The sequence below is a fragment of the Terrapene carolina genome, unplaced genomic scaffold (genome assembly GCF_002925995.2).
Source record: "Terrapene carolina triunguis isolate 2854851 unplaced genomic scaffold, T_m_triunguis-2.0 Scaffold31, whole genome shotgun sequence".
Taxonomy (NCBI): Eukaryota; Metazoa; Chordata; order Testudines; family Emydidae; genus Terrapene; species Terrapene triunguis.
The window spans coordinates 8,535,090-8,561,182 of NW_020664382.1; the positions used below are offsets into that span (position 1 = coordinate 8,535,090).

General features: G+C 36.4%; 1 protein-coding gene across 1 annotated transcript in view; it reads left to right on the forward strand.

Moving 5' to 3' along the window:
- The window catches only part of LOC113406601 (synaptojanin-1-like), a 119,068-nt gene that overhangs the window by 18,236 nt on the left and 74,739 nt on the right, over positions 1 to 26,093 (forward strand). The window contains exons 3-10 of the mRNA XM_026652217.1: positions 11,518 to 11,604; positions 13,117 to 13,384; positions 16,882 to 17,107; positions 18,582 to 18,665; positions 19,139 to 19,200; positions 19,690 to 19,786; positions 22,858 to 23,027; positions 24,839 to 24,920. Of these exons, the coding sequence (XP_026508002.1) occupies positions 11,518 to 11,604; positions 13,117 to 13,384; positions 16,882 to 17,107; positions 18,582 to 18,665; positions 19,139 to 19,200; positions 19,690 to 19,786; positions 22,858 to 23,027; positions 24,839 to 24,920 (1,076 nt within the window). The remainder of the gene's footprint in view (positions 1 to 11,517; positions 11,605 to 13,116; positions 13,385 to 16,881; positions 17,108 to 18,581; positions 18,666 to 19,138; positions 19,201 to 19,689; positions 19,787 to 22,857; positions 23,028 to 24,838; positions 24,921 to 26,093) is intronic.

Genomic DNA, 26,093 nt, shown 5'->3' on the forward strand with positions numbered 1-26,093 from the left:
CTGGCTACAGACTGGCAAGTCGGCTACGAGTCTCAAAAAGTGTGTGACAGAAATTTTCAGGGATTCCACGCATCGTTAAACCCCTGAGAATCTCACCTAAAACATAAGTAAAAAGTTAAAGCTACAGAGAGTTGAAGAGCAAGATTGTGTGTCTTACTCACTCTTAAGAACGCAAAAACCTAATTTCCTGTGGCTGCGGCTTGGCAGAAAGCCCAGTATTTCCTGTTCTGTATTGTGGTTTAGCTTAAAGTTTTACTTATAAGTTCTAAAATTTAATCTTGCAAGATAAAGTAATAGTGTTGTTATTTAATGTGATACGCGCGTTTAAGGGGCTTTGCTGGAGGTTGAAGTTGTAACGAATGGTACCAATAAAATATAAGCAGTAGCATTGGGCCCAATAACCCACACTAAGTGGTGGCGGGGAAGTTAATAAATCTATGTATTAATTGCCGCCAAAAGGCCGCAATAACTCAGAACTTGTACAGTTCTTCAGTCCCCACAACTCTCCCAGGCTACACCTCTAATCCATCTGCCTCAGTTCCACAGCTGTTTGGCAGGTCCCAACCACAAAAAAAAAAACCCCTCTCGATTAGCTACAAGCCATCGGGGGGGGCGGGGGGAAGGGAAACGCGCCCCCACCCCTCTATCATTTACTTAAAACGTATTAAACTAGGTGTAAAACTGGTTTGGGGTATTGTTTCCTGTTGTTTCTGTAAAGAAACGTTTTCAGTTACAAAGTAGAACAGCAAAGGGTTCATTATAGTTTATTACATAAGCGAGTAAAGCGTTAAAATTCAAATAAGTTCTATGTTACGTGTTAAGGTAAGTAAAGTAAGGGCAAAAGTAAAGTCTGTTAAAGTTACCAGCAGTATAGTTTTAAAAAACGTTGCCAAAAAATACATTCAAAAACACAAAAAAGGTTTAGAACAGCTAAAAAATAGCTGTTGATAAAATAATCTCTAAGCATTGTAACCCAGGGGGTTTTGTAAGTAATGTATTTAATGTAAAAACAAAGCACACAAAAAAAGGCTAAACTGGTTTAAAAAAAAAAAAGCTGTTAAATGTCTGCTCGTAGCTTGTAGTTCGCTTAAAAAAAAAAAATTTAAAGTAATTCAAAAAAGCCCAGCAAACTTTAAATGCCAGCTTAAAATCGCTGGATGGCTATAATCAAACTGTGGTCGGCTTTTTAAAAAATCAAAAAGTTAAAAAAAAAAAATTTAAATGTTTAAAAAAAAAAAATCGGTTCCCATCCATATTGGCATGGTGGAACCGACGAAAACAAAATAACCTGCAGGGCCAATAACTAAAAGTAGGGCAAAAAAATTAGCTCAGGCTAATACAGTACCTTCAAAAGCAAAATTAAAAATTAAGTCTAAAAAGCCACAAAAAAGTAAAAACAAAAATGCAGTGCAAAAGCTACCAGCAGTCTGCAAATAAATAAAAACAAACAAAAAATAAGTCTCAGGGTGGCACCACAAAAGGTAAAATTAAGTGTCATAATAAAAAAGGTAACTAGTAATGTAAAAAATAAAATAAGCAAAGGGGGGGAAAAAATCCTCTCCTTTGTTAGTGTCCACCCCAATAGTAAAAACAAAGTGCCTTTAAAAAATGTAATTGTTCAAAAACTAAAAAATATGGTGTCACAAGTGATATGGGTAGCTAGTGCCTGTAATGTAGTAATCTCTAGGTTACAACAACAAAATGCATTGGCATATAAATAAAAAAAAACCAGCCCCTTTTGGGTTAACACTTATTGGCATTTGGGCAATCATCTACATTACCTAGGTCCCTAAAATTGCATAAACCCTCTAAGCCCCTGTCATAACTATAAAGGGAAGGGTAACAGCTCTCTGTGTACAGAGACTCCAAATCCTTTTACCTGTAAAGGGTTAAGAGGCTCGGGTAACCTGGCTGACACCTGACCCGAAGGACCAATAAGGGGGCAAGATACTTTCAAATCTTGGGGGGGGAAAGGCTTTTGTGTGTGCTCTTTGTTTTAAGGGGTGGTTCGCTCTTGGGACTGAGAGGGACCAGACATCAATCCAGGTTCTCCCCATCTTTCTAAACAAGTCTCTCCTATTTCAAACTAGTAAGTAAAAGACAGGCAAGGCGTCTTAGATTTACTTTGTTTTCTCAACTTGTAAATGTACCTTTTTACCAGAGTGTGTATCTTTGTTTGCTGTACTTTGAACCTAAGACAGAGGGGGGTCCTCTGAGCTCTTTAAGTTTGATTACCCTGTAAAGTATTTTCCATACTGATTTTACAGAGATGATTTTTACCTTTTTCTTTAATTAAAAGCCTTCTTTTTTAAGAACCAGATTGATTTCTCCTTGTTTTAAGATCCAAGGGGGTTTGGATCTGTATTCACCAGGAGTTGGTGAAAGGAGGGTGGGAGGAAGGAGGGGGGATGGTTAATTTCTCCTTGTTTTAAGATCCAAGGGGGTTTGGATCTGTGTTCACCAGGGAATTGGTGAAAGGTTTCTCAAGGCTTCCCAGGGAGGGAATTCTTGTGATGGTGGCAGCGGACCAAAGCTAAGCTGGTAGATAAGCTTAGAAGTTTTCATGCAGGCCCCTACATTTGAACCCTAAAGTTCAAAGTGGGGATCCAGCCTTGACAGCCCCCTTGGTGTATGCTGGTATCACCTGGTGTACTCGTAAAACACCTTACTATACCAGATCTTAACAAACAAAAAATGTCCTGTGTCAGTATAAAAATGCCTTAAGTGTAAAATGTAAAGGTTTTATAAAAAGTAACCCTGCTCATCCAAAATTATCTCCAGTGCAATACTTCAAAAACCACAAACTAATACCACTGTACAAATTAAGAAACCCCCAGGGTTAGGCCAAGGTGTTCCTAAATTCCCTAGGTACCAGCATTGGCAAAATAACCATAACCAACGTAGTAACCCTGGACCTTGGATTGGGCATGCCCCTCAACAGGGTTATTCATTTAAATCCCCATTTAGGGGTCCAAAACCGTGTTTATTTTCAAATGCCGCGCAAAACAATTCACGCCTGCAAAAACCCAAGTCAAAAATAAAAACTCAATTGTAATAATGTTTAAGCAAACGTTTAAATCTCAACAATAAAATATTCAAAAACGCCAAGCTCATGTAAATAAGCTAATAATAAAAGGCCAAGGGCCCAGCACCCTCAAACCATCCGGTGGCCTCCGTTAACCCATTTCCTTTTCTCCGGTAAACAGCCTCCCTTTCCCCCCCACCCCCCCAAAAAACCCAACCCTGTACATTTGTCTGCATACTCTACAAATTACTCGGCATAACGCCAATAGGCCCCAAGTATAGTCATAGCCCCTTTAGGCAAAAATGCAAGCAAAAAACCCACAGTATCTGCAGTGGTAGGGGGCCGCCACAAAATCTTATTATAAATAGTGGGGGCAGCAATTAGTATTATCCATGTCAAAAATCCTAAATCCTCATCTCTGTCATCAGGGTGTACAAAAACACCTGCAACTTTTGCAAGTAATCAGGTTGTTACCACACTTCCTATACCCATTAAAGTATAAATAGGTCACCTAAAAGTGGTTTATACCTTTGTAATAAAATTAGCAAACCCATAAAATTGTCTATTAAAAACTAATTTCCTATACAAACAAAAATGTGTTCTTAATTTGGGTAACCAATTGTTGTCTTACTGTAAAATAGGCAAAAAATAACTCAACAATAATCATACCTAAGTGTGGCATAGTATCTCCAGTAAAGAACTCTAAACCTAAGGAGTATAACTTAAACAAAATAGGTTGGTTTGCATGATTAGCTACTAAGTTATGGGCATTACTTTGCAAGCATGTAAATGCCTTTGTTAAACACAAACAATTGTAAATGTATGGCAGTCACTATTGTTTAAAAAAAAAAAAAAAAATCAGCCCAAAAACAATATCCTTACCCAAAACAGGCAAACCCATACATTTAAAAAAAACAAAAACGATCAAGTCTTTATTAACATAGAAAGTGCTACGTAAATGTACTTCCACTGCCAATTCATCTATTTGGCCCATAAAAAAACCAAATGGTTCTTGGCGTCTCACAATTAATTATAAACGCCTAAATCAGGTCACACCCACTTGTGCCCCTACAGTGGCCAAAATGCCAAATCTAATCAAGTCTTTTAATCCAAAGGCTGTGTGGTTTACTGTCCTTAACAAACAGGTTTTAAACATTATCATTGGCACACATTTCACAGTACAGTTTTGCATTTAGTTTCCAAAAAATCCAATATTCCTAAACACATTTAACCCAGGGGTATAAAAATTCTCCAGCTTTATTCCATGCGCAAATAAGGCGGTTACTGTAGCAATTTTCCAAACCAACTGTTTTATTTCAATATGTAAATAGCCTGTGTTTAGCAACACAGACCAAAAAAAAAAAAAAATCTAAAAAAGCTTAATAAGCTCCTACAAATTCCAAAAAAAGCAGGGTTAAAGCGCAATCTGGCCAAGGCACAGCTAATGGTCAACCGTGCCTCTTTCTGGGGGTCTCACCCTAACAAAATGGGGTAGAACCCCAGCACAACAAAAAGTAAATGCAATCCAAACATTGCCTTTACCACAAAACCCTTTAAGATCCTTTTTGGGTTTAACTGGGTACCACAAAAATTTCATTCCCAATTTTGCTTGCATTGAAGGTCCCTTAAACCAACTATTTAAAAAAAAAAAAAAAAAAAGTATCCAATAAAACTTACTAAGCAACACACAAAAGCAGTATCCCAGCTAAAACAGGCCATTGTTAATCACTCCAAATCCTAAAATACCCTACAGTGAAACCCCGCTATAACGCAATAATTGGGGTCCAAAAAATTCAATCGCGATAAATGCGGGGTCGCTTTATAGCAGGGTTACGAAAATTTACCATTTCAAGCCGGTCAGTTTAATCTTGTAAAAAAAAAAAAAAACAGTTATCCCAGCATGTTTTAAACAGAAAAGTAGTAATTTAATTACATGTACATAAAAGAAACATGTGAAATCGACTATACTAATCATTGCGCAGAGTGCAAAGTCAATCTGGTTGCATGACTCCATAATTTTAAATTTTATCACTTCTTAAAAAAGCTATCTAGTGTGGTCTGCTTATTTGCCGCGGACTGTTGGCTTCTAGTAAAGTCAAGTATGCTTCTGAGTTGGAGGATTTTGATGCTGTCCGCGTCTTGAGTTTCCAGCCACCTCAAACTGGCTTCTAGGTGCTTTACTGCCTCAGACGCTTTTGGTGGGGGAGTTGAGGTGCCATCGTCGTTGTCGTCATTAGCGCCACTGGTTTCGGGCTCTGGTGGTGCAGCTTCATTCTTCCCGCTGACATTTGCAACAATGTCTCATCTGAGATATGTTCATATATGGGGTAGATGTCATCTGCTGAAAACCAGTTGAGGATATCATGATGACTGTGCTCATATTCTCTGAGTGCTTCTTTGGCTAAACATACGTCATCTTCAATTAATCTTGTAAATTCAGGCTCGTTGTCGTTACCATCATCGTGTGTAGATGATGGAAAAGCTGGACCAAGACCCTTTATCCAGCATCGTTCAATGCAACGTGCAGAGATAGCATCCCAGGCTTTCCCACCGAGGTGACAGACTTCTTTCAAGTTGAGTGATGCTAGTGATGTGTCGACGGAGGAGTTGTTTTCCGCTACCATCCGCTTGATCATTTCGCGACGATAGTTTTGCTTAAATACCGATATGATGCCTTGTCCAGTGGCTGGATTTCTGAAGTAGTGTTCTTCGGGAGATAAGAGACTTTAATCTTGCCGTCACGACTGACAAGATTTTCCGCTGAGGGGTGGGTAGGGCAATTATCCAGCAGGAGGATAGCTTTTTCCTCCTGCCTGAGTTTTCGCAAATGAGCCCGAAGGGCTGGCACGAAAGTTTTATGGAACCAGTCTTTAAATATGGAGCTATTCATCCATGCGTTCTTGCTGTTGGTGTATTCAAAGGGAAGGGCCTTCATATTAACATGATGAAAACATCTGGGAGACCTCGCCGCTTTTCCGATCATCAGAGGTCTGACTTTGTGGCTGCCAGACTTGTTGATGCAAAACAAGAGAGTGACTGGGTCCTTCCTCTGCTTAAAGCCTTCTCGTTTGTGACTATCAGTCCTGATTGCAAAGGTGCGATTGGGGAACATTTTAAAGCATAAATCAGTCTCATCGCAGTTGTAAACTTGATCGGCTGTGTAGCAGCCTTCCTCCAGCAACTTTTTAAGGTCAATTGGGTTGGAATTGGCAGCCTCTTTATCAGCTGAATGGATTTCCCCAGACAAAAGAACTTGGCTTATAGTGTCTAGCCAGCCGTTACTCTCCTTAAATTTGGATTAATTTCCATTGATAAGGTGATCAAATTTCTCTGCTTGAGCTTTCAGAATAGGGCCAGAAATGGGAACTTCTTCTGAGCGAGCCTGGACAAACCATTGATACAAGGTTGAATCTAGGCTTTCGTCATTAGCAAACTTGACCTTTTTACGCTGTAAACCAGTTTCCTCTTCAAGAATGCAGGGTAGGCTACAGAGCTTTTCTCCTTTTTTCCACCCTCGCAGAGTGGATTCGCGAATTCCTAGATCTCTTGGAAGCTGAGTTTGTTGTTTGCCCTTCTTTAGTTGATCCAGGGCGTACAGTTTCTCTTGGGCAGAAAACGACTTGCGTTTGCGAACTGGCGTATCCATAACGGTAAAATATTTTTAAAAATATAGGAAATTAATAACAAGTTCATGGGTTGTACATGTGTATGGTGTTTACCTGAGAACTAAGTGCAATGGGCCTGTAATGGCCACGAGTCACTTTATCCTATAAGACCGGAAGAACGCGGTTTATTTATAAATGTCGTAAAAAAAGTATTCCGGCAAAACGCGAACAGTATTGCCAGTAGACTCAAGACAACGAATTTGGCCTATGCCTCAAGTTTAATGTCATCAATTAAACTTAAGTATAACAATTATTAAAAGGACCAGTTGGGCCATACAACATTTTTTTCTTTTCTAATTGGCCTCAGTCCAATCATATTACACTGCTCGCACACTCCCCTTCAGTTCTTACTATCCAATAGGGTAAAAAATGGGCAAGTCTCAAATGCTCGCCTAGCCCACTGGGCATTACTGCTGCAAAAACAAACAAACAAAAAATACTGCAATAAAACCTATTAAAACACCATCTTTGTTACCAACTGCCCTACTATACCAAGGGAAGCCACATAAGTGTCCCAATCTTAATCAATTAAATCTAAAAAAACCCAAAGAACAAAAGCCTTTCCAACCATTAATCCAAAAAACAGTTTCTGTTAATAGGTATCATTTCTTTGTTAATGGTTCTAGTCATTACCATCAAGGTAAACCTCATACCAAATTTAATAAAAATGCAAAAATCAAATAAAAACATAGTAAAAGTAATCCTAAAGATTTCCAAAACCAAAAAAAAAAGGGTCGCTAACAGTAAATCCTTTGTACAAAAAATATGCGCCATTAAAATCTCAGGTGTATAAAGGTCCTTAAATGACTTTGCAGATTAACTTTGTAGGTCCTTTGCCAAGAACTCAAAGAGGTAACCAATACCTATTAGTGGTCAATCCTTTTTCAAAGTGGGTAAAGGCATTTCCTCTTAAGGCCAATACTGCAAAAGCCACCGCCAAGGTCCTAATAAAGCAAGTCTTCTCTCAATAAAAAATCCCTGCAAAGGTAAAATCAAACCAAAAATCACATTTAACTGAAGAGTTCTTTAGGAACTCTCTTAAATTAATAAGTCCCGCAAAAACTACACATCCCGTACAAACCACAGTCATTAAAAATGGTAAAACAAACCAATCAAACAATAAAAGTATTGTTAAAAAAAACTGGTTAATGCCAATAAACGTCACTAAAACACTCTCATGCCTCTAATTTTAATGGCATTAAAAGCAACACCGGCTGCATCTACTAATAAAATACCCTTTAAAGAAATAATAGGCCAACCAATGCAATTACCAAAACATTTAATTTGGCACACCAGTGGCAGTCAATTAAAAAAAATAAAAATAAATACCTATCTGCAAAATCTGCAAAAACATTTAAATCAAATCCACTTGCAGGTAGCAGCCAAATTTTAAAAAAATCCAAACAAAAGGCAAAGGCTTACTTTAAAAAAAAAAAACCTAATAATAATTAATAAATCCCTAAGTTTAAAAACCAAGTAATGTTGTTGTTGTATAAATCACCGAAACATGGGCTGTGTAACCAATAAATCGAACCTTTCCGAATCATCGATAAACTCAGTTCAGCAGTGTATAAAATTAAAATAACAAAAGGCATGTGTAATAAAAACGAAATCTATCATACTAATCAGCAGTTTCCTCCTCAAAAAGTAAGTAAACAGCATCCAACAAAATCGCAACAACTAAAGCCCAGCAAATTGCAACCATAAAATAAACATTAATATTTCTAATTTACTACCTTATTGTTGCTCTAAGGGTAAAACTAAGCCAAAATCACAAATTTAAAACTAAACTGTTACAGCCCCATAAAACCAAACAACATGGTCGTGCTCAATTGCCTGAGCACGTAAAACAAAACATACCAACACAAAAAAACCAAACGATTATATTCAACCCAAAACTTGTATACAAAAAAAGCAATTTACTGTTTATAATATGCATAACATAACCCAACTGTTTAATAAAACCCAATGTAAAATTAATCAGCTAATCATTTTAAACAATAATCAGCACAAAAATCAACATTAAAAAAAAGCTCTGCATATGAAAAATATGTCGTTAATGCAATCACTAATGCATTACAATCCTTAAAATTAAAAAAGGTTCCTAACTTAATTAAAAATGAGCAACTATTAAGTTGGTACTGTCCCAAGTGTTTTCAAAAGCTAAAAAACCAACCCAATCCACATGTTTAAATTCATACCAGCATTTGTCAGTGGGTGCTATTAAAAAAAAAAAAATCTGTAACACCTCACTCCAACCAAAACAGTTGTTTTCTTTCAAAAAAAATTGTATAATGGCACAATCTTTGTATGTCTCATGTACGGTCTTGTTACCAGTATTTAATCCAAACAAAAATGTGTACAGGCAATTGACTGCTGTCCATTCTATAGGTCACCTCAAAAACAACATCTATAAAAAACGCATTAATGCACCTCCCCTGGTGGACTGTCACATTCCAACTCAAACTTAAAAAGTGCCACAAATGTGGCTCTAAAAAAAAAAAAAGCCTCAGTACATCTGTAGGTGTAACGTGTTTAAAACAAATACTGTTCTGTGTAAACTACAAAAAAAAACATTACTATTATTCAGTCTAACCCAGCCTATCATCTTTATAAAAATGGTGTTAAAACTGTCCCCATAAATACTTAACCACCTACCTGTGTGACGGGGTTCATTGGTGCAAACCACCCCGTCAAACGGGAGCTTGTAGCCTATAGAACTAACGTGCTTGCTTGCATATATATATATCTTATTGTTTAAGTATTTGGTTTATTGTAATAGGTTTATAAATTTATATTAAAGTAAGTTTGGCTGTAATGCAAAAGACCTACAGGCTATATCCTGTGTGTTAAGCTAAGGCAAAGTTAGCATATCTATATTAAAACCTTTTACTCAAAAAGCAAAGTTAATCTGTAGCTTGTTACCTAAATAAGTAAGTACCCACGCCTATGTCTATAACCTTTTATCTAAACCAATAAACAATAAAGAATGGCATAGGGGTTTTTTCAATGTTGTATCCACAAACTTAACAGGTACTCCACAAAAAAACTTATGTGCGTATGTACATGTCATCAATACGCACATAGATACTAACTTAAAAAGTAAGCGTACCCTAACATTTTGTGGGTAAGAAATAAAATTTGGGCATTTAAAAAAAAAATTTTTTTTTGTCATTTGTGCCCTATAAAAAAGGTATCCCACCTCGCTAAAGCACTCCGCTCTATCATTCTCACTTACATTCTATTTCTACTCTATCTCTCTATCTAGTCTATTTACAATAACTACTAGTATTAGTAGGCTATACTTCTTCTTCTTCTTCTTAGCCTAGTTTTTTTGAAACTTAAAGTTTAAGCTTGGTTTCCCTAAGTTTTTTATTCTTAGTTTTGTTTATTAGGTTTTAATTTTAAGTTTGTTAGTCAAGTAAACCCTAATTTAGTTTTAATAGCTCTTAGCATTAAATTTTTCTAAGCACTGCATCCCTCACTCAAAATTAAAAAACCTAAACTGCAAGGCTGGTCCTGTGTCTCTTACCACCAGGTTATCAAAAAAGAGTGTAAGTATATTAACCAAAATTTTGTTGCATATAATACTATATTAGCATATGCATCTTTTAAATAGCAGTAGTACAGTTGTAACTTTGTAACTCTAAATATTTTACCATTTACTTACTATTATTAATTTTAATAAAAAGTCTTTAAGGCTATATCTGTGTCAGTGTAAGCTTCCTGTCATACCCCAAAGGGTCCTTTGTAAATTCTGTAAAGCCTAATTTAGAACAAAAACTTTAATCTTCTAAGCAAACAAATTAACAAGCCTAAAACCCATACTATTATTATTATTATTATTATTATTAATAAAATTAATAAATCAAATTCCCATATTATCCAAATTAATATTATTAGTACACCCTAAATCAGGCTACAATTAGGAAAAAAATTTCTAACTACAGTTAAGTACTGGAATAGCTTATCAAGGAAGGTTGTGGAATCCCTGCCATTGGAGATTTTTAAAGAACAGGTTAGACATCTGTCAGAGATGGTGTAGGTATACTTTGTCCTGTCTCGAGGTGGGGGGAGAGTAGGGAAGGGGCTGGACTAGATGACTTCTCAAGGTCCCTTCCATCCCTTCGTTTCTGTGAGTCTATGATTATGCAGTTGAGTGGGTTTGAAACTTCTTCAGGGTGTGACTACTGCTTCGATGGCAGCGAAGTGACGGTGGTGTATTTTTGAAGAAATTCGTTGTCTTGAGTCTACTGGCCTGTTTTTTCTGCCACTGGTGCTAGTTCTGTTTCTTCCTGCTTTTTCCATTGTAGGTCATCAGAAAACAGAAGCAATTTCTCTAGGTGATAGGATGGGAAAGGGTGCTTTGGTCTGGTGCTTGAGTAACAGCAGTAACTGAAAGACTGTAGTACTTCACTAATTCTATTTTTTTCCCCTTTTGTGTCTTGGTTCAAGGTTGACTTTTCTATAAGTAAGTCTTAAAATTTGGCAGTGTTCACTATTTTAAGCACTGACTTGCTAAAGCTTAGCAAAGATAGGAGGCATGTTGTTCATCTTCACATAGCAACACAAGTAAAATCTATTGTAATCCCCAGAAGACAGAGCGGCTGCTATTTTAAAATGTCACTAATGCTGCTAGGAGTCCTTAGGAATAGTGACATAATTGAATGAATGTTGTAACTTTCTAAGAGCTTCAGATACCTTAAGCATTATTGTTGTATTTTCTTAAATTTCCAGTTCAGAGTGGAACTATTTTCAGAGCTACACTGTTAAGTCAAAAGGTTTTTTTTAGAATAGTGACCTTATCTTTTTCTTTTTTTTTTATAGCATCTGCAGAGAAAGAGGCAATCAAGAGCACATACTCCAAAGTAATGGATGCATATGGACTTTTAGGTGTATTAAGATTAAATCTGGGTGAGTTTAAAAAAAAAGGTGATTTATTAATTGGAGAGAGCCTCTCTGTCCCTGTAAGATCTTCAGGACAAGGATTATGCTTCCTTTAGTGTTTGTACTGTGCCTAGCATGTTGTATTACCAGAAACAAAGAGTAAACTCAAATAACTTCCACTTTCACAACCCCTCTTGCTTTCAGTAATACACTCCCCGTGTTTGCAATCCCTTGACTTCCATAGGAGAAGTTGAGAGCTCACAAATTAGGGGTGCATGTGTATACTTGTTCAAGAAGAGAACACCAATATCTTCCAATATCACCCGCCCAGCAAGGTTCACTGTACTGCCTCTGAATTCGATTTTCACTGTTTAATGAACAAAGTTAATACTTAACCCAAAACTAGATATAGTATATAGTTGTTTTATGACTGGTAAAGTTATCGTATTTCTATGTCAAAATATTCATGCAAAATAGAATACCAAAAGGAATTGCCTTGGTTAAAAATTAAGAGTATCATGTATATACTCGATCATGAGCTGGTTCGTTTATAAGCCGACCCCCCCCCAAGATGGATAAGTAAAAATGGAAAAATTTTATAACCCATTCATTAGCCGACCCTATAATTCAGGGGTCAGCAAACTTTGGTTCCCGGGCCATCAGGATAAGCCGCTGGCGGGCCGAGATGGTTTGTTTACCTCGAGCGTCTGCAGGCACGGAGGTAAACCTAAGTAAACAAAGTGTCCCGGCGCGCCAGCGGCTTACCCTGATGGGCCAGGACAGCAACTGATAGGGAAATTTTTTGGGGAGGGAGAAGCTAGGAGTCAGGGGAGTAACCCCTGTGACCACCCCCCACATTACCCCACCCCTAGCCCAGGACCCCCACACTCCCCATCCCATCCCTTCCCTTCCCACCTTATCTGGGAAGGGCCAGGGGAGGATGTCTCTGGCCAGGCTGGAGCTGCTCCAGTAGGCTGGGCGGCGTGGCCGCAGCCTGCTCCGGTGGGCCAGACCTGGTGGCGTGGCCACAGCATGTTCCAGCGGGCTGGGCCGGGCGGTGCGGCCACAGTCTGCTCTGGGGGGGCGGGGCGGAGCGGCACTGCTGCAGCCTGCCAGCCCCGGAGCTGCAGCTGCTTCGGAGGCTGGGGGGAGAGCAGCGTGGCCAGAAGCGGAGAGACTCTGGCCCCGCCTCTTCCCTTCTGGCTCTGCTGGCTGTGCTGCCTCTCCTTGCTCCCTCTGTTGGGGGGAGGGGCTGTGTCCCACCTCTCCCTCTCTATACCCGTTCATAAGCCGACCCCCTTCTCTGGTGCTTCCCTTTTTTACAAAAAAAAAATCGGCTTATGAACGAATATATATGGTAAGTAAATTTTCCAGAGCTATAGAACTAAGCTTGGTGGATGTAACCATTGGCTATATTGAAATGGCAAATTGGCTTTAGGACAGGGGGGAAAAGGCTGAAAATCACTGATGATCTCCCTTGTTATCTTTAAAATATTTGTAATTAGAATTCATCACTCAACTATATTTCTGGTTTTACAGGAGACACTTTGTTACATTATCTGGTTCTAGTCACAGGATGTATGTCTGTGGGAAAGATTCAAGAATCTGAAGTTTTTCGAGTTACTTCCACTGAATTCATATCATTACGAAGTGACCCTTCAGATGAAGATCGTATTTCAGAAGTGCGCAAAGTTTTGAACTCAGGAAATTTTTATTTTGCATGGTCTGCTACTGGGGTCAGTTTAGATCTTAGTCTTAATGCTCACCGTAGCATGCAAGAACACACCACTGACAATAGATTTTTCTGGTGAGTTGATAATACATTTTGCCAGGCCTGACGTAATGTAATGCGTGTACATATTGATCTATGGCAAGTTTTGATCATTGACTCTGTTCGGCAAAACTTGATTGTTAAAATTGCACTCATATAAAATTCCATGTTGTTTTATTTCCGACTCCTATAAAAGTGAGTTTGAACATTTTCTGTGATAACAATCAGACACAGTTTGGGGTGTTGTCTTCACTAAAAGATCAAGTTGTGAAAACAGACAATACTGTACTTTGATCAAAACGCTTGTCACAATGATGTAACATTTTGCTTTTTGTGTTGCCCGAAGAAACTAATTGAACCTCTGTAAAATGAATCATTGCTTTTCTATAGAAAACTGGTATTGGCTGGGAGATTCCAAAGGGCATTTCTTACTTTTGAGCACTGTTGTTTCTAAGGGCTTGTCTATGCTGGTACTTTAAAGTGCTGCAACTTTCTTTCTCAGGGATGTGAAAAAACACCCCGCTGAGCACATCAAGTTTCAGCACTGTAACGTGCCAGTGTAGACAGTGCACCATCCACTGGGCGCTACGCCCCTCGTGGAGGTGGGTTTTTTTGAGTGCTGGGAGGGCTCTCTCCCAGCGCTGCAACCAAACAAGTCACGTTAAAGCACTGTCAGGGCAGTGCTTTAACATTGCCAGTGTAGACAAGCCCTAAAACTGTGATACTCCCTCTGTTGTTTGGAAACTACATGTTGCTTTCACTCTTTGTTTGCAGCTCTTTATTACACAGTTAACTACATTGTGTCCTTCCTTGTAGAAGGTAGTTTTAAATAAAATGTATGTGGCTTTTTTATATATGTAATTCTTGATAAAACAAGTACTACTGCTTTTTTCTGCTGAGACTGCAAACAAATGGGTCAATTAGTGCCAATCGTGAGAAATATGGACAGTATTACAACTCTTAAGAGTAAATCTTAAAACTTTTGAAGGTTAGTATACTTGTTCTTATGATTCTTAGGTGAGGTTCTGCTCCAGTTTCTCTTCTACCCTGCCTTTTGCCTTCCTTCCTTCCATTTCTCATGCTTAGTGAATATAAGTAACCCTCCTACAACTACTGAAAGACTCAACACTGCCCCGTTGATGTACATGTACATTAGAAGAGGTGAAAAGCTACTTGTTTCCCACCTGCTGTAACTTTTCCACTGACGTGGCACCTTAAGCCTAGAGCAGCTCTGTTTCTGTGCCAGTTCTGTCCTACCCTTTGCCACTTCTTCGTGGGAAGTGGGGATAAAGGGATGACAAGGTAGAGTTCTAGTATGAAGTCAAGCATAGAAAACCAGGGTGGGGGGAGGATTCTGGGCTTTGAGGAGATGGGTCAGGTCAGGAATGTTTCCACACACAAATTCCAGTAGAATTCTTATCTTTGCGTGCCAATACCCCAGGAAATTGGCATTGGCTATTTGAATAGGCTAGTAACTTAAGGCTTAAGATCATCATGCTAGAGGACCATCATAGTAGCTGACACTATTCAAATCAATTTAGCTTTAAATTTTCTGTGCATCCTTAACTTTCATTTTTTTTTAAATTTAAATCGCCTGCTTTTTATGCCTTCAATAGCTAGCCAGTAAATCACTAGTTACAATGTGAAATAGATTAAATGACCCAGATTTGCATATCCAGAAAACTAAACACTAAAAATCAGTTTTAAAAAGAAATATTTTGTATACACATTTTAATCTTGCCAAGAGTTTTGTATATAAATCCATTTGTCAGATTCCACGAAGAAAAATGTTGTTTACTTTCCCAATCTCCTATTTCAACAGAGCATATCTTTGTACTGTATTGCAAAATAATACATACCCAACCCACAGAATTTTTGAGGTTTCATTAATAAATACTTGTAAATTTCTCTGGAATGCTTGCTAAAAGTCAGATATGTATTTTGAAAAACAATGGAGACACTATTAAAATAAACAACTAACCTAAAAATAAACCACTAATGTACCGAGAGTGTTAAGAGAAGTTCTTAAGAAATTATTTGTGGTTACAATAAAATATTCTGAGAACCAGCTCTCTTACTGACCATATCTTTTTTTCCTATTCAGTAAACTTTCCCTCTTTTCATAAGTGAATCTCTCACTCAAAAGGAGTACAAAAGCCAAACACTAGCTGCAAACTATAATCTTATTTACCAGATACTGACCATTTATTTTTAAAGTGCTTCCTGTTGGCTCACAGACATATCTAGTTTATGCTTTTTTCATTTGCGTTGTACTTAATTTTAGAACATTGTGAATGTGATGTTACAACGTGTCAGCAATCTGAATTATTACCCCTCTTTACCTTTTCTCTAATACTAACCCTGCTTCACAGTATAAAAAAGTTGTTTGAATTAACTATTGAAATGCTGCTAATATTACCGTTGTGACTGTCATATTAGTAATTTAAAATACTACTTTAGATATTTTGTGTTTTATGAGAATTCTTAGTGTCTATACTATGGCTTATGAAACACTTACTACTGTAATTACATTGTTTTTGTTACCTGTAGTTAACACTAAACATTACCTGGAGCATAACTAAAGGAGTAACAAAAACTGAATTCACTCAGTTTTATATTTCATACATTGCACAATAATAACACCAAAGTTATAATTTTTGACTTATATACCTATTACAAAATCCCATAACCAGTGGTTAACCTGGATTACACTTCATAATCACCCATCCCATTGTTTGGATCAATGAGTTTCATCATTAGGCTGTAGTGTTGACTAATTCGCAGTGAACTGACAATGGTCATGGGGTGCTTCAAAGAAAACAAGTACTGTTAGCTTAAGCAAACATAATTTGAACAAAACTGAGATGCCCCAAATACTGATGACACTCCTAGAAGCCTGTTGAATTATTCTTGCAATACAGGATCTCTGACATGGTAACATGTTCCAGGGTTTTAAAATAAGCTTTTTGGGGGTGGGAAACTGTCCCAAGAAATTGTTAAATGTGTACACAGAGGGGTTTTTTTTTCAGTTTGTAGTCAGTCCAAATTCTGTCCTGGTTAGCAGTGTACCAGTTGGTTATAGGGTGGCCTATATGAAATGAGTTCATGGGTCACACATGACACACAAAATAGCCCCACCATTGGCATTCTGGTTTTATTTTCTCTGAGACTGACTGACTGACCATGAAAACTCTACTTTCTAATCCATGGTTTTCACATTAGTAGGAAGGGATAGGGGAATCTGCACTATTAACAGAAGATTCTAGGTTGTCAGTTTTTATGTCCATTAAAATTCACTACAGACAATTTTTGTCCTACAGACATCTAAGCTACTGTCTAGAAGGTTTTGCTATGTCAAATATGTTTAAACAGGAGTTGTGGATGAAACTGTGCATGTTATGGAAAGCTTTCCTCTTCACGTTCCTTATATTGAGTATGGAGTTTCAGAAATAAGACAGCAGTTGCCTAAACAAAATGAGCCATTTTATTTCTTTCTAATTGTCATTAATTTGAGTCCCTCCTGTTTCTGATAGGAACCAATCCCTGCATTTGCATCTTAAACACTATGGTGTGAACTGTGATGACTGGTTATTGCGTCTCATGTGTGGAGGAGTAGAGATTAGAACAATTTATGCAGCTCACAAACAGGCAAAGGCTTGCCTCATTTCACGACTAAGCTGTGAACGAGCTGGGACCAGGTTTAACGTACGGGGAACGAATGATGATGGTCATGTTGCTAATTTTGTTGAAACAGAACAGGTATGCTGTATTATAACTATATTGCCCATCTGTCTGTACTCAATATAATGATAACAACTTACGGCTTTTTGCTCCAGGTGGGCCAGAACCATAGCTAATGTATGTTGGTGTTCTTCTTTTGCAGTGAGTGAAGCTAAGTCAGTTTACACTGAGGATTTTCCCCTATACCCCTCTACCTCGATATAACGCTGTCCTCGGGAGCCAAAAAATCTTACCGCGTTATAGGTGAAACCGTGTTATATCGAACTTGCTTTGATCCGCCGGCGTGCGCAGCCCTGCCCCCCTCCCCCCCCCCCCCCCGAGCACTGCTTTACCACGTTATATCCGAATTCGTGTTATATCGGGTCGCGTTATATCAGGGTAGCGGTGTATTTGGAACTATTACTATACTGTAATGCATGAAATTATAGATTATTCTGTGGTTGGTACTTTTGATTGCATTGTTATGAAGAGCCTGATCCTGCAGTTGTATACATGTGGGTAGGTCATATCTGGGTGAATCTCTATGCTTGTGCAGAGCCCCATTAATTTTGATAGTTTCACCCAGGTGCAGGATTGGGGTCAGTATGCAGTCAAGTTTCTTGAACTATATTTTTCCAGTAAGCTACTTATTAGAAGATAAATTGCAGTTCAGTTTTATAACATTTGAAATTTATTATTTTTAACCTAAGGCTAAATATTAGCACTTTGAGGAAATCTTGGAGTTGACATTGTCAAGTAATGAGTTAATATATTTTAAAAACATGCATCTCATAATGGAAATAAAGTAACTAAACCATCCTAAGTCCCAAATTTAACTCTTGTGATCTAAGAACTTACAGAAATAAGAAAACATTTACTTATGTAACAAGAGTGAATATTAAATACTGAAAGAGAAATCAAAGCTTCTACACAATCTTTGAAAGAGCCTTATGGAAAGTTTTAAAGATAAACGTGAAAGGGTTCCTAGAAACTAAATTAAGAGAATCGGGTTAAATATTTTTATCTGTTTTACAGGATTCTTAAGTTTTCCATTTTATTTCTCTTACACACAATCCCATTTAAGTCTTCTCTATGATTTTTGTCTAAATGTTACCAAAATATATATTAAAAAGTGGATGTGAAATGAAAAAGTTTTAAATATACTCTGCATTGCCGTCTTAAAGAAATCTTTACAGGGAAACACTTTTTATGAGAACTTGGAGCAGGAATTAATTTAAAAAGAAGAATACCCTCTTTCTAAAACCACAATAAACTTGTCCCTGAGGTATATTGTATCTTCTTACTATTGAATACTTATTTATTCAAGTTGTGCATTCCGAGGCACGAGACACACAGGTAATTTAATATGAATTTTTAAAAATAACAAATATTGTTACTCCTGCTTATACTATGACATAGTTGTATTTTATTCACTGGGTTTAGATAATGCAAAAAAGACTGCTTTGTTTCTGCAATTCCCCAGTAAAATTACAGTACTGCTTTTTCTCAACAGGTGATATTCCTAGATGACTGTGTGTCTTCCTTCATACAAATTCGTGGATCTGTTCCATTATTTTGGGAGCAACCTGGTCTGCAGGTAAGTAGTTAAGAAAAAAGTTGAGGCTCTGTTGCACTGTTATCTTTTTGGCTGAGCTCTGGATGAAATTCTTTGGGAGAGAGACTTTTGCTTCTTAACGGACTGGCGGTATTGCTGTTGAAGACACTACTTCCTATGGGACCTGTGACACTAAAATAAAAAATGAGGACATTTAAAAATTCTTAGATGTAGCATGGCAGCTGTATAAGCATACCATAACAGTCACAGAAGGCTCACGTATCCCTAAACAAAAAAGCTAGAAGTGTAGTTACATGACAAGGTTCAAGAGGTTGTGTCAAAAAGGTGTTCTTCAGAAAACTAACATTAATGAAACCAATAGAAAGAAGCACATATTATGGAAGGAATAATGTATGACAGAAATAGGATTTAAACGGATTTTGGAGAGCAGATACCCAAACACACACAAACAAACAAAAAATTCAACTATGTAACTTAATGTACTCTTGTCAAAGGTGGGATCCCATCGTGTCAGAATGTCAAGGGGATTTGAAGCAAATGCACCGGCTTTTGACAGGTGAAATAGTGGCTTGCATTTTTCTTAATATGCTGTTCTGATCAGGTAGTTTTACTGATTTGAAGCTGTAATTCAGCAAACCATGTGAGTAGTCCTTTTGAAGTTCAGTGGGCTATTCATGTGCTTAATATTTCATCTTGTAATCTTTATTTGGCAACTTCTTGATTAAAATTGGAGTTTAGACTTTCATTTCATACTGTATGTAACAATGCTTGGTTAAACTCCATGTAACTTCTTGGTATTAGCCAAATGTTTCCTCTTAAGTAGAATTTTTGCTACCATTGAACTAAATAAATAAGTCAATTGTCACTTGGTATCACTGGGCTGGATCACTTCCTTGGGATGCATTTCAATAAAATGGCTGCCATAATACATGTACACTGTACTCTAGTATTTCATTCAGATGGGGTTGATTAAGAGAAGATGCTGATTATATTACCTTGTTATTAGCCAAAAGGTGAGTGAGGATTTTTTTTCTTCTGTTAACAGGCATTTCCGAACACTTAAAAATGTATATGGCAAGCAAATTATTGTAAATTTACTTGGGGCAAAAGAAGGGGAGCACATGCTTAGCAAAGCCTTCCAGGTAAGTATTATGATTATCTCATGCCCTGTATGTTCTCAGAATTGGCTTATGCCTTAGGCGCGTGTTAAATAGTCATTAGAGAATGAAACAGATATGTTATACACTAGAGTAACTGCTTGTTGTTAAAATAAATCTGTACCCATTTTGCTCAATACAGGATCCTAAAAGCTCACAGAGGCATTTCTTAGGATATATACAAATCGTTTTAATGACAATCAATATGTCTGAGCATGTTAGCCAAAATAAGCATTCTTTTTAAAAATTATAACTGGAATATGGCAGGCCGCTGATAATAAATTGTAAATTATCTTCCCTCAATACTTGTTTATGTCTAAAGGAAATAACTTCTGCATTCTAATGATAGGCATATAGGTATATAGGCAACAGATGTTTTGGTATTTAATACTGAGTGTGCTTCAGGTAAACAATTTTTTTCTCCAAAATACTGCTCTAGTAATTCCTGGATGTATTTTTAGACTGTAGAGAAAAGGACTTCTTGAACTTCAAATGAATACATCACTTGAGGCTTAAAAATAATTTAATAGTTTAATTGAAATTTAAACTTTTAAAACTTAATCAGAAGAAAAGCATTTTGATTGTAACTGGCCAGTCTCAAGATTTCTTGCTACCGAGTTATATAGTTGAATAAAGATTCTCCTGGATTCTAATTAATTAGAGAATAGCCTGTAATATCAGTCCAGTTTCTCTCATATTATCTTTTTTTCCCAACTGAGATCATTTTCTAATTACTTACAATTAATTTGTAAATAAATTATTTTATATTACCAATTTAGACTGTGAAATCACCTGTAAGATGCTCAGTTATACTTATAAAATATATTTAACCTTAAAATAATACCAGGATAGAAATTCCAATAAAAAGAAAACTAAGCTGAAGATGACAATGTTGTGTGTCTGGGGTACAGAAAATTTTATTTCATTGTAAATGTCACTTGAGTTATTTTTTTAATCTAATTTTAATATAAGATGCTCTTAATACAGTGTAAAGTTTATTTTCATAATCCTTTTTTACATAGTACTCTTAGAGAGAATTGTAAGGAATGTAGGAGCTGCCTTAGTGGAACAGACAAATGATCAGTCTAGTCTGATATTTAGCAGTATCAATGCCATGTTTCAGGGAACAGCAGAAAACTGTGAAATCCACCTCAGTAGTGTGCTGTGGGGAAATGTGTTCTTGGACTCAATTGGTGTTCTGTAGATACCCTACATAAGAAGAATTTTGATAGTCTTTATTTTTATTCTGCCTAGGTTTCTCCTAGCTACAGATGATCTTCATTTAAATGTCTATTGTTTCCTTTTTGTTTGTTTCCCAGTATTACCAGGATACATTTATATTGATTTAAAAATCATAGGCTTTGAATTTTGAAAAAGTTTTTAAAAAGGAGGAACAAATTTTCTTCTGATAAAGCTATTATTTACGTAAGATGGCAACTATAGTATTCATTCACTACTTCTACCATGGACTTGCATATTAACAGTGCTGGAAATGATGTCCCATTTAATTAGTATACTGTCACCAGCTGTGATCTCAAAATGGACATTTTTAAATAAAATTGTTGCAAGTATATTTTCACTTCTGAAAAAAATTGCATTTATCTTTGACTACTTTATGAGCACGACTTTTAACATTCCAAACTTCTGAACAACTTCACACAGACAATTTAGTCATCTCTTTTCCAGGCTGAACAATCCCAGTCCCTTTACTTTCTCCTCATATAGAAGCTGTTCCTTATTCCCAATGATTTTTGTTGCCCTTTTCTGTACTTGTTCCAATTCTAATATATCATTTTTGAGATGGGGTGACCAGAACTACACACAGTATACAAGGGGTGGGTGTGCCCTGGATTTATAGAGTGGCATTATGATGTTTTCTGTCTTATTATCTATCCCTTTCCTAATGGTTCCTAACATTCTGTTTTCTTTTTTGACTGCCACTGCATGTTCTTGGCTAATACCATTAACTAAGTTCCAATGAGCAAAATTTAATTTTGCCTTGGTTAAACTTCTGAACTCCATTAGAACAGTAGAGTTGTCCAAATGTAACTGAGATCACAATTTGGTTTGCAGACTCTTTTTATTCTTTAGTGGTGATGTGTGGGCAGGAAAGAACACAGGATGACTTTTAGAGTTTAGGATGAATTTTCAGGCTGGTACATTTGGAAAAAAAAGGCCATTGTTTTACTTGTAAAGAGAGCAAATTTGCTCAGAAGGCATTGAGATGAAAACATGGAATTCCCCCTCAATGCCACTTATACAAAGTCACTTTTCAGAGCAGATTGGCAATTTAAGATGACAAATAAGCTATGTATAGAATTAAGCTGCAAATAAACAGTCTATGGTAGGGGATCTCAAACTTCAGTATGGGTCACATCTTAATAGAGTACATCTCTTGGACTCATACTCTCACATTTGCAATCCTACAGGCTTCCTCCCCATCTTTTTGTGATCACATAACATGTGGCAACTACAGCAACTGTTTACATGCAAAAATAATATTAGGAAATCAGTTAATGTACTTTAGCTGGATTTTTTTAAATGTAATTTAACAGCTGAAAACAAGGAGAGTAGGCACCATGTGACCAACCAGCTCCCCACAGACCGTCACTGGTCCCTGGGCCACTATTTGCGAACATCAGTTCTAAAACTAGTGAACTTGTCAACATATGTTTTGTTTTTTGTTTTTTTTCCTGCCATGGTTGATGAGCTTACTAACACCTTAAACTGTGGAAGAAGATTGCAATACTTACATTGCTTTAATGATTTTAAAGTAGAAGGTAGAATGTAAATCTGCTTCTGGTTTTGGCAATTAAAAAACAAAAATTCAGTTGTAATAATTTAGAGTCTTGGTTTATATTTTATTAGAATGGTTTGGATTAGTATATAATAAAGTATGTCTCATTTTAGTAGAAAAAGTGATAATGATAAAGATACTGAACAAATGGAGTTAATAACTTTCTTAACATTGGTGGCATGTTTGGCTTATACTAATCTAACACCCTGTTTGTTGCTTGGTATATTTATACTTTTTCCTCTCTCTTTCCTGATATCAGAGCCACTTGAAAGCCTCTGAACATGCTATTGATATCAAAATGGTGAACTTTGACTATCATCAAATGGTTAAAGGCGGAAAGGCAGAAAAACTACACAGCGTGCTTAAACCTCAAGTCCAAAAATTCTTAGAATGTGGATTTTTTTATTTCGATGGAAAGGAAGTTCAAAGGTTTGACTATATGACTTCTGTAACTTTCCTACAATCAGAATACGATCGTAATTTAATTTTTCACTCTTTTAGCCACAAATATAGAAGAAAAATATTTCTGGTTGTTTGTGTGAAGACAGACTGTTTTCATTTATCTAGGATGGTGACCTGAGACTGAAATATGAACCAGTTACTTTGTGTTTATATATAAATGTATGCCATGTTTTCTTGTTCCTGAATAGTCTCTAAAAATCTAGGGTGATACTAAGTTCATACTGGTATTAGATTAAAGTCTGTGTTTTGAACTCACCATTTTGGCTTATTTAATGCAATCTTCCTTGTACCTTATTAGGATAAGGAAGTAACTTTTGACAGGGAAAGCAGAACCAGTTTTCCCTGTTGCTGTTACTAACGCTGTCTAAATTATCTTTGGTGATAGAGCATAGCTGTTTGATATTCAGTCTAAGTGCTGTCAGCCAATGGGACTAATTCCCCTAAATTATTTCTGAGCCTGGGTTTCCCATGTGGTTGTAGAGGGCTGTCCACAAAAATGAACTTTTTTTTTTTTTACTGAACAATAAAATATCCTAAAATCTACTCCACCACACGATCACATTTTAATATCTTATTAGCCTTAAAGCCATATCAGTTTGAGAGTTTCTTTTTTAAAAAACTATAATTTTTGCCATTGAAAGAACTAGAATTAGAAGTCTGTCTTAATTGTGATGTGTGGGTAAAAATGATTTTATTAGATTGTCCTCTTGGAAAAACAAACAGCCCTGTTTTTTTTTTCTTTCTCTTTCTGTCCTGACAAATTAGATTTGCTAATACCCTCTTTATTTTGACCAGTGCAATCTTTTTTGTTTACTACAGTAGAAGTAAATATTTATTGTCACAATAAGTGTCCATTCTAGCATAATTAGGAGATGGAAAACAAAATAAAACCCAATTTAGAGATGTTTGTTCTTGGAGGATTATAGTTGTTCAATTGGCTCCTAAGATGCATTTTTCCAGTTTTCCCAAAATATTATTTTAGTTTTAACTTTCATTAAAGATAAACAAAATTGATAACACAAATTATTTTTTTAAATAACTATTAAGAAGCTGACAAATATAGAAGGTAAGGGAGTACAACTGAGATAAGACACGTTAAGTTATAACTTGCAGTAGGTATACAAATTTTTTTTAAGTTTTGCTATAACTTTTTAAAATCTATTCATCCTATTTGTTTTATCTCTTTTCAATAGGTAAATTGTTAATCTAGTACAGACAATAAGTCACTTCATTTTTCTTTATTCTTTTATTGTGTCAACCACATTTCTATAGTTGTTTTTTCCCAAAGATAGTGTTGAAATAATGTACTGGATGCGGTTTTATTACATTTACTGTTTACTACAGTCTTACTTTAATTTCAGCAAATCAGGGCACTTTCCTAATGCTTTGTTTTCTAACTTTTGTTTTCTTTTATAAATAGTTTATTTTAACTAGAAGTGAGTACCCCTGAAATACTTAGAAAATGCATGTTGTATTTCCTGGGTTGTCTAGAAAGAGAGTTCATTCCAGCATTACACTTCAGAAAACAAGGACCGCACCAAAAAATTGAAGGAAGACTTTGTTTTATTTGCTGGAGATAAATTGCTCTTGTGTAAAGAGATGCCAGTCTTGTTGCTATTGGTGGATCTATAGCTGCCAACATTATAAATGTATTTTTATAACAATAACATTGCAATTACAGTGCCTTGATTTACTAGTCTCTTGGTGTCCTTTGTTGATGTTCTTTGTCTGACTGAGTTATTTCAGTGGTTCTCTTTATTTTGTTGTATTTGGCACAGATATCAAAGTGGTACTATCAGGACAAACTGCTTGGACTGTCTGGATAGAACAAACAGTGTGCAGGCGTTCTTTGGCTTAGAGGTAGGAAAATAATGTAGATTCTTGATGTAGAACTTGCAACCACTGATTGATTCTGATGCTTCTGTAATACTTGAATGACAAAATTACCATAATTGTTAATAGGGAAGATTAATTAATTACAATATGCTCAAGTTATGAGTTAGAATCTGATTTGTAGCATGGCCCTGTAGTTCAGTGGGCTAACATATCTTGGTAGCTCACAATTCTTAGTGCAAAAATTGTGGTATACCAGTTTTAAGGAAAGTATATTTTGAACCACTACCACTGATGTATTTCCCTTTCTTTGTAAGTCCATCTGTTTTTCCTTTCAGTTTCAGGCTTGCAATTCCAAAGGAGGAGTAGCGTAACAGTCCCGCACAAAAGCACTTTACCCATAGCACTTGCTGAGAGTTCAACTAAGATTCCTCAAATTGAACTTACAGTAAACACTGTGGATAAAGGTCTTTGGTGCACATGCTACTGTCCTAAATGGTTACCAGTACTGCTGTCTAGGAAACATGATTAGTCCATGAGTTTTGGATTACATAGAGAATGTTACAGTTGGGCCCCCAGCTATGCCCCAAATCTGTGGCTGTCAATTCACTCTAGAATTCAGTCTTTTCTGTAAAATTGTGCTCCAGGATATCAGCTTTAATATTTAAAAAAAAAAAAGTTTCTAGTACTCAAGGTTATAAAGCAAAGCTTGAAAAGATGAACTGAATGTAAACTGATGCAGTGATATCTGTGAGCCTGAAACAATATCTTTGAGAGATTTGGTGTGCTCCACTCATCTTAATAAATTATTAATTCTGAAACCTAAACATGAAAACCTGCAGCATATTTAAAAATAGAAGTGAGTGGACACTGAAACTAAATTAATATAAAAATAAACAAGACTACTTTACTTAAGGTATTTATTTTTCTTCTAATTCAATAAAACCCTCCAATTTTAACATTTATATGAAAATTCTGCAGAATTTTCAATCGAAAGCTGTAGAATCCAGTGACTTTGAAGCAAAATTTAAATCAAATTGTCTGCCAAATACATAGAGCTTTGATTATAGTAGTTTGTCTGTACAATGATGTTGTAGTCAAATAGTCCACTGAATTGAAACTTTATCTGATTTTTTGTTTGTTTGTTTTCTTCACTGTTAACCTGTCTCATCCATAGGTAAATGGTGGATTTAACCAAAG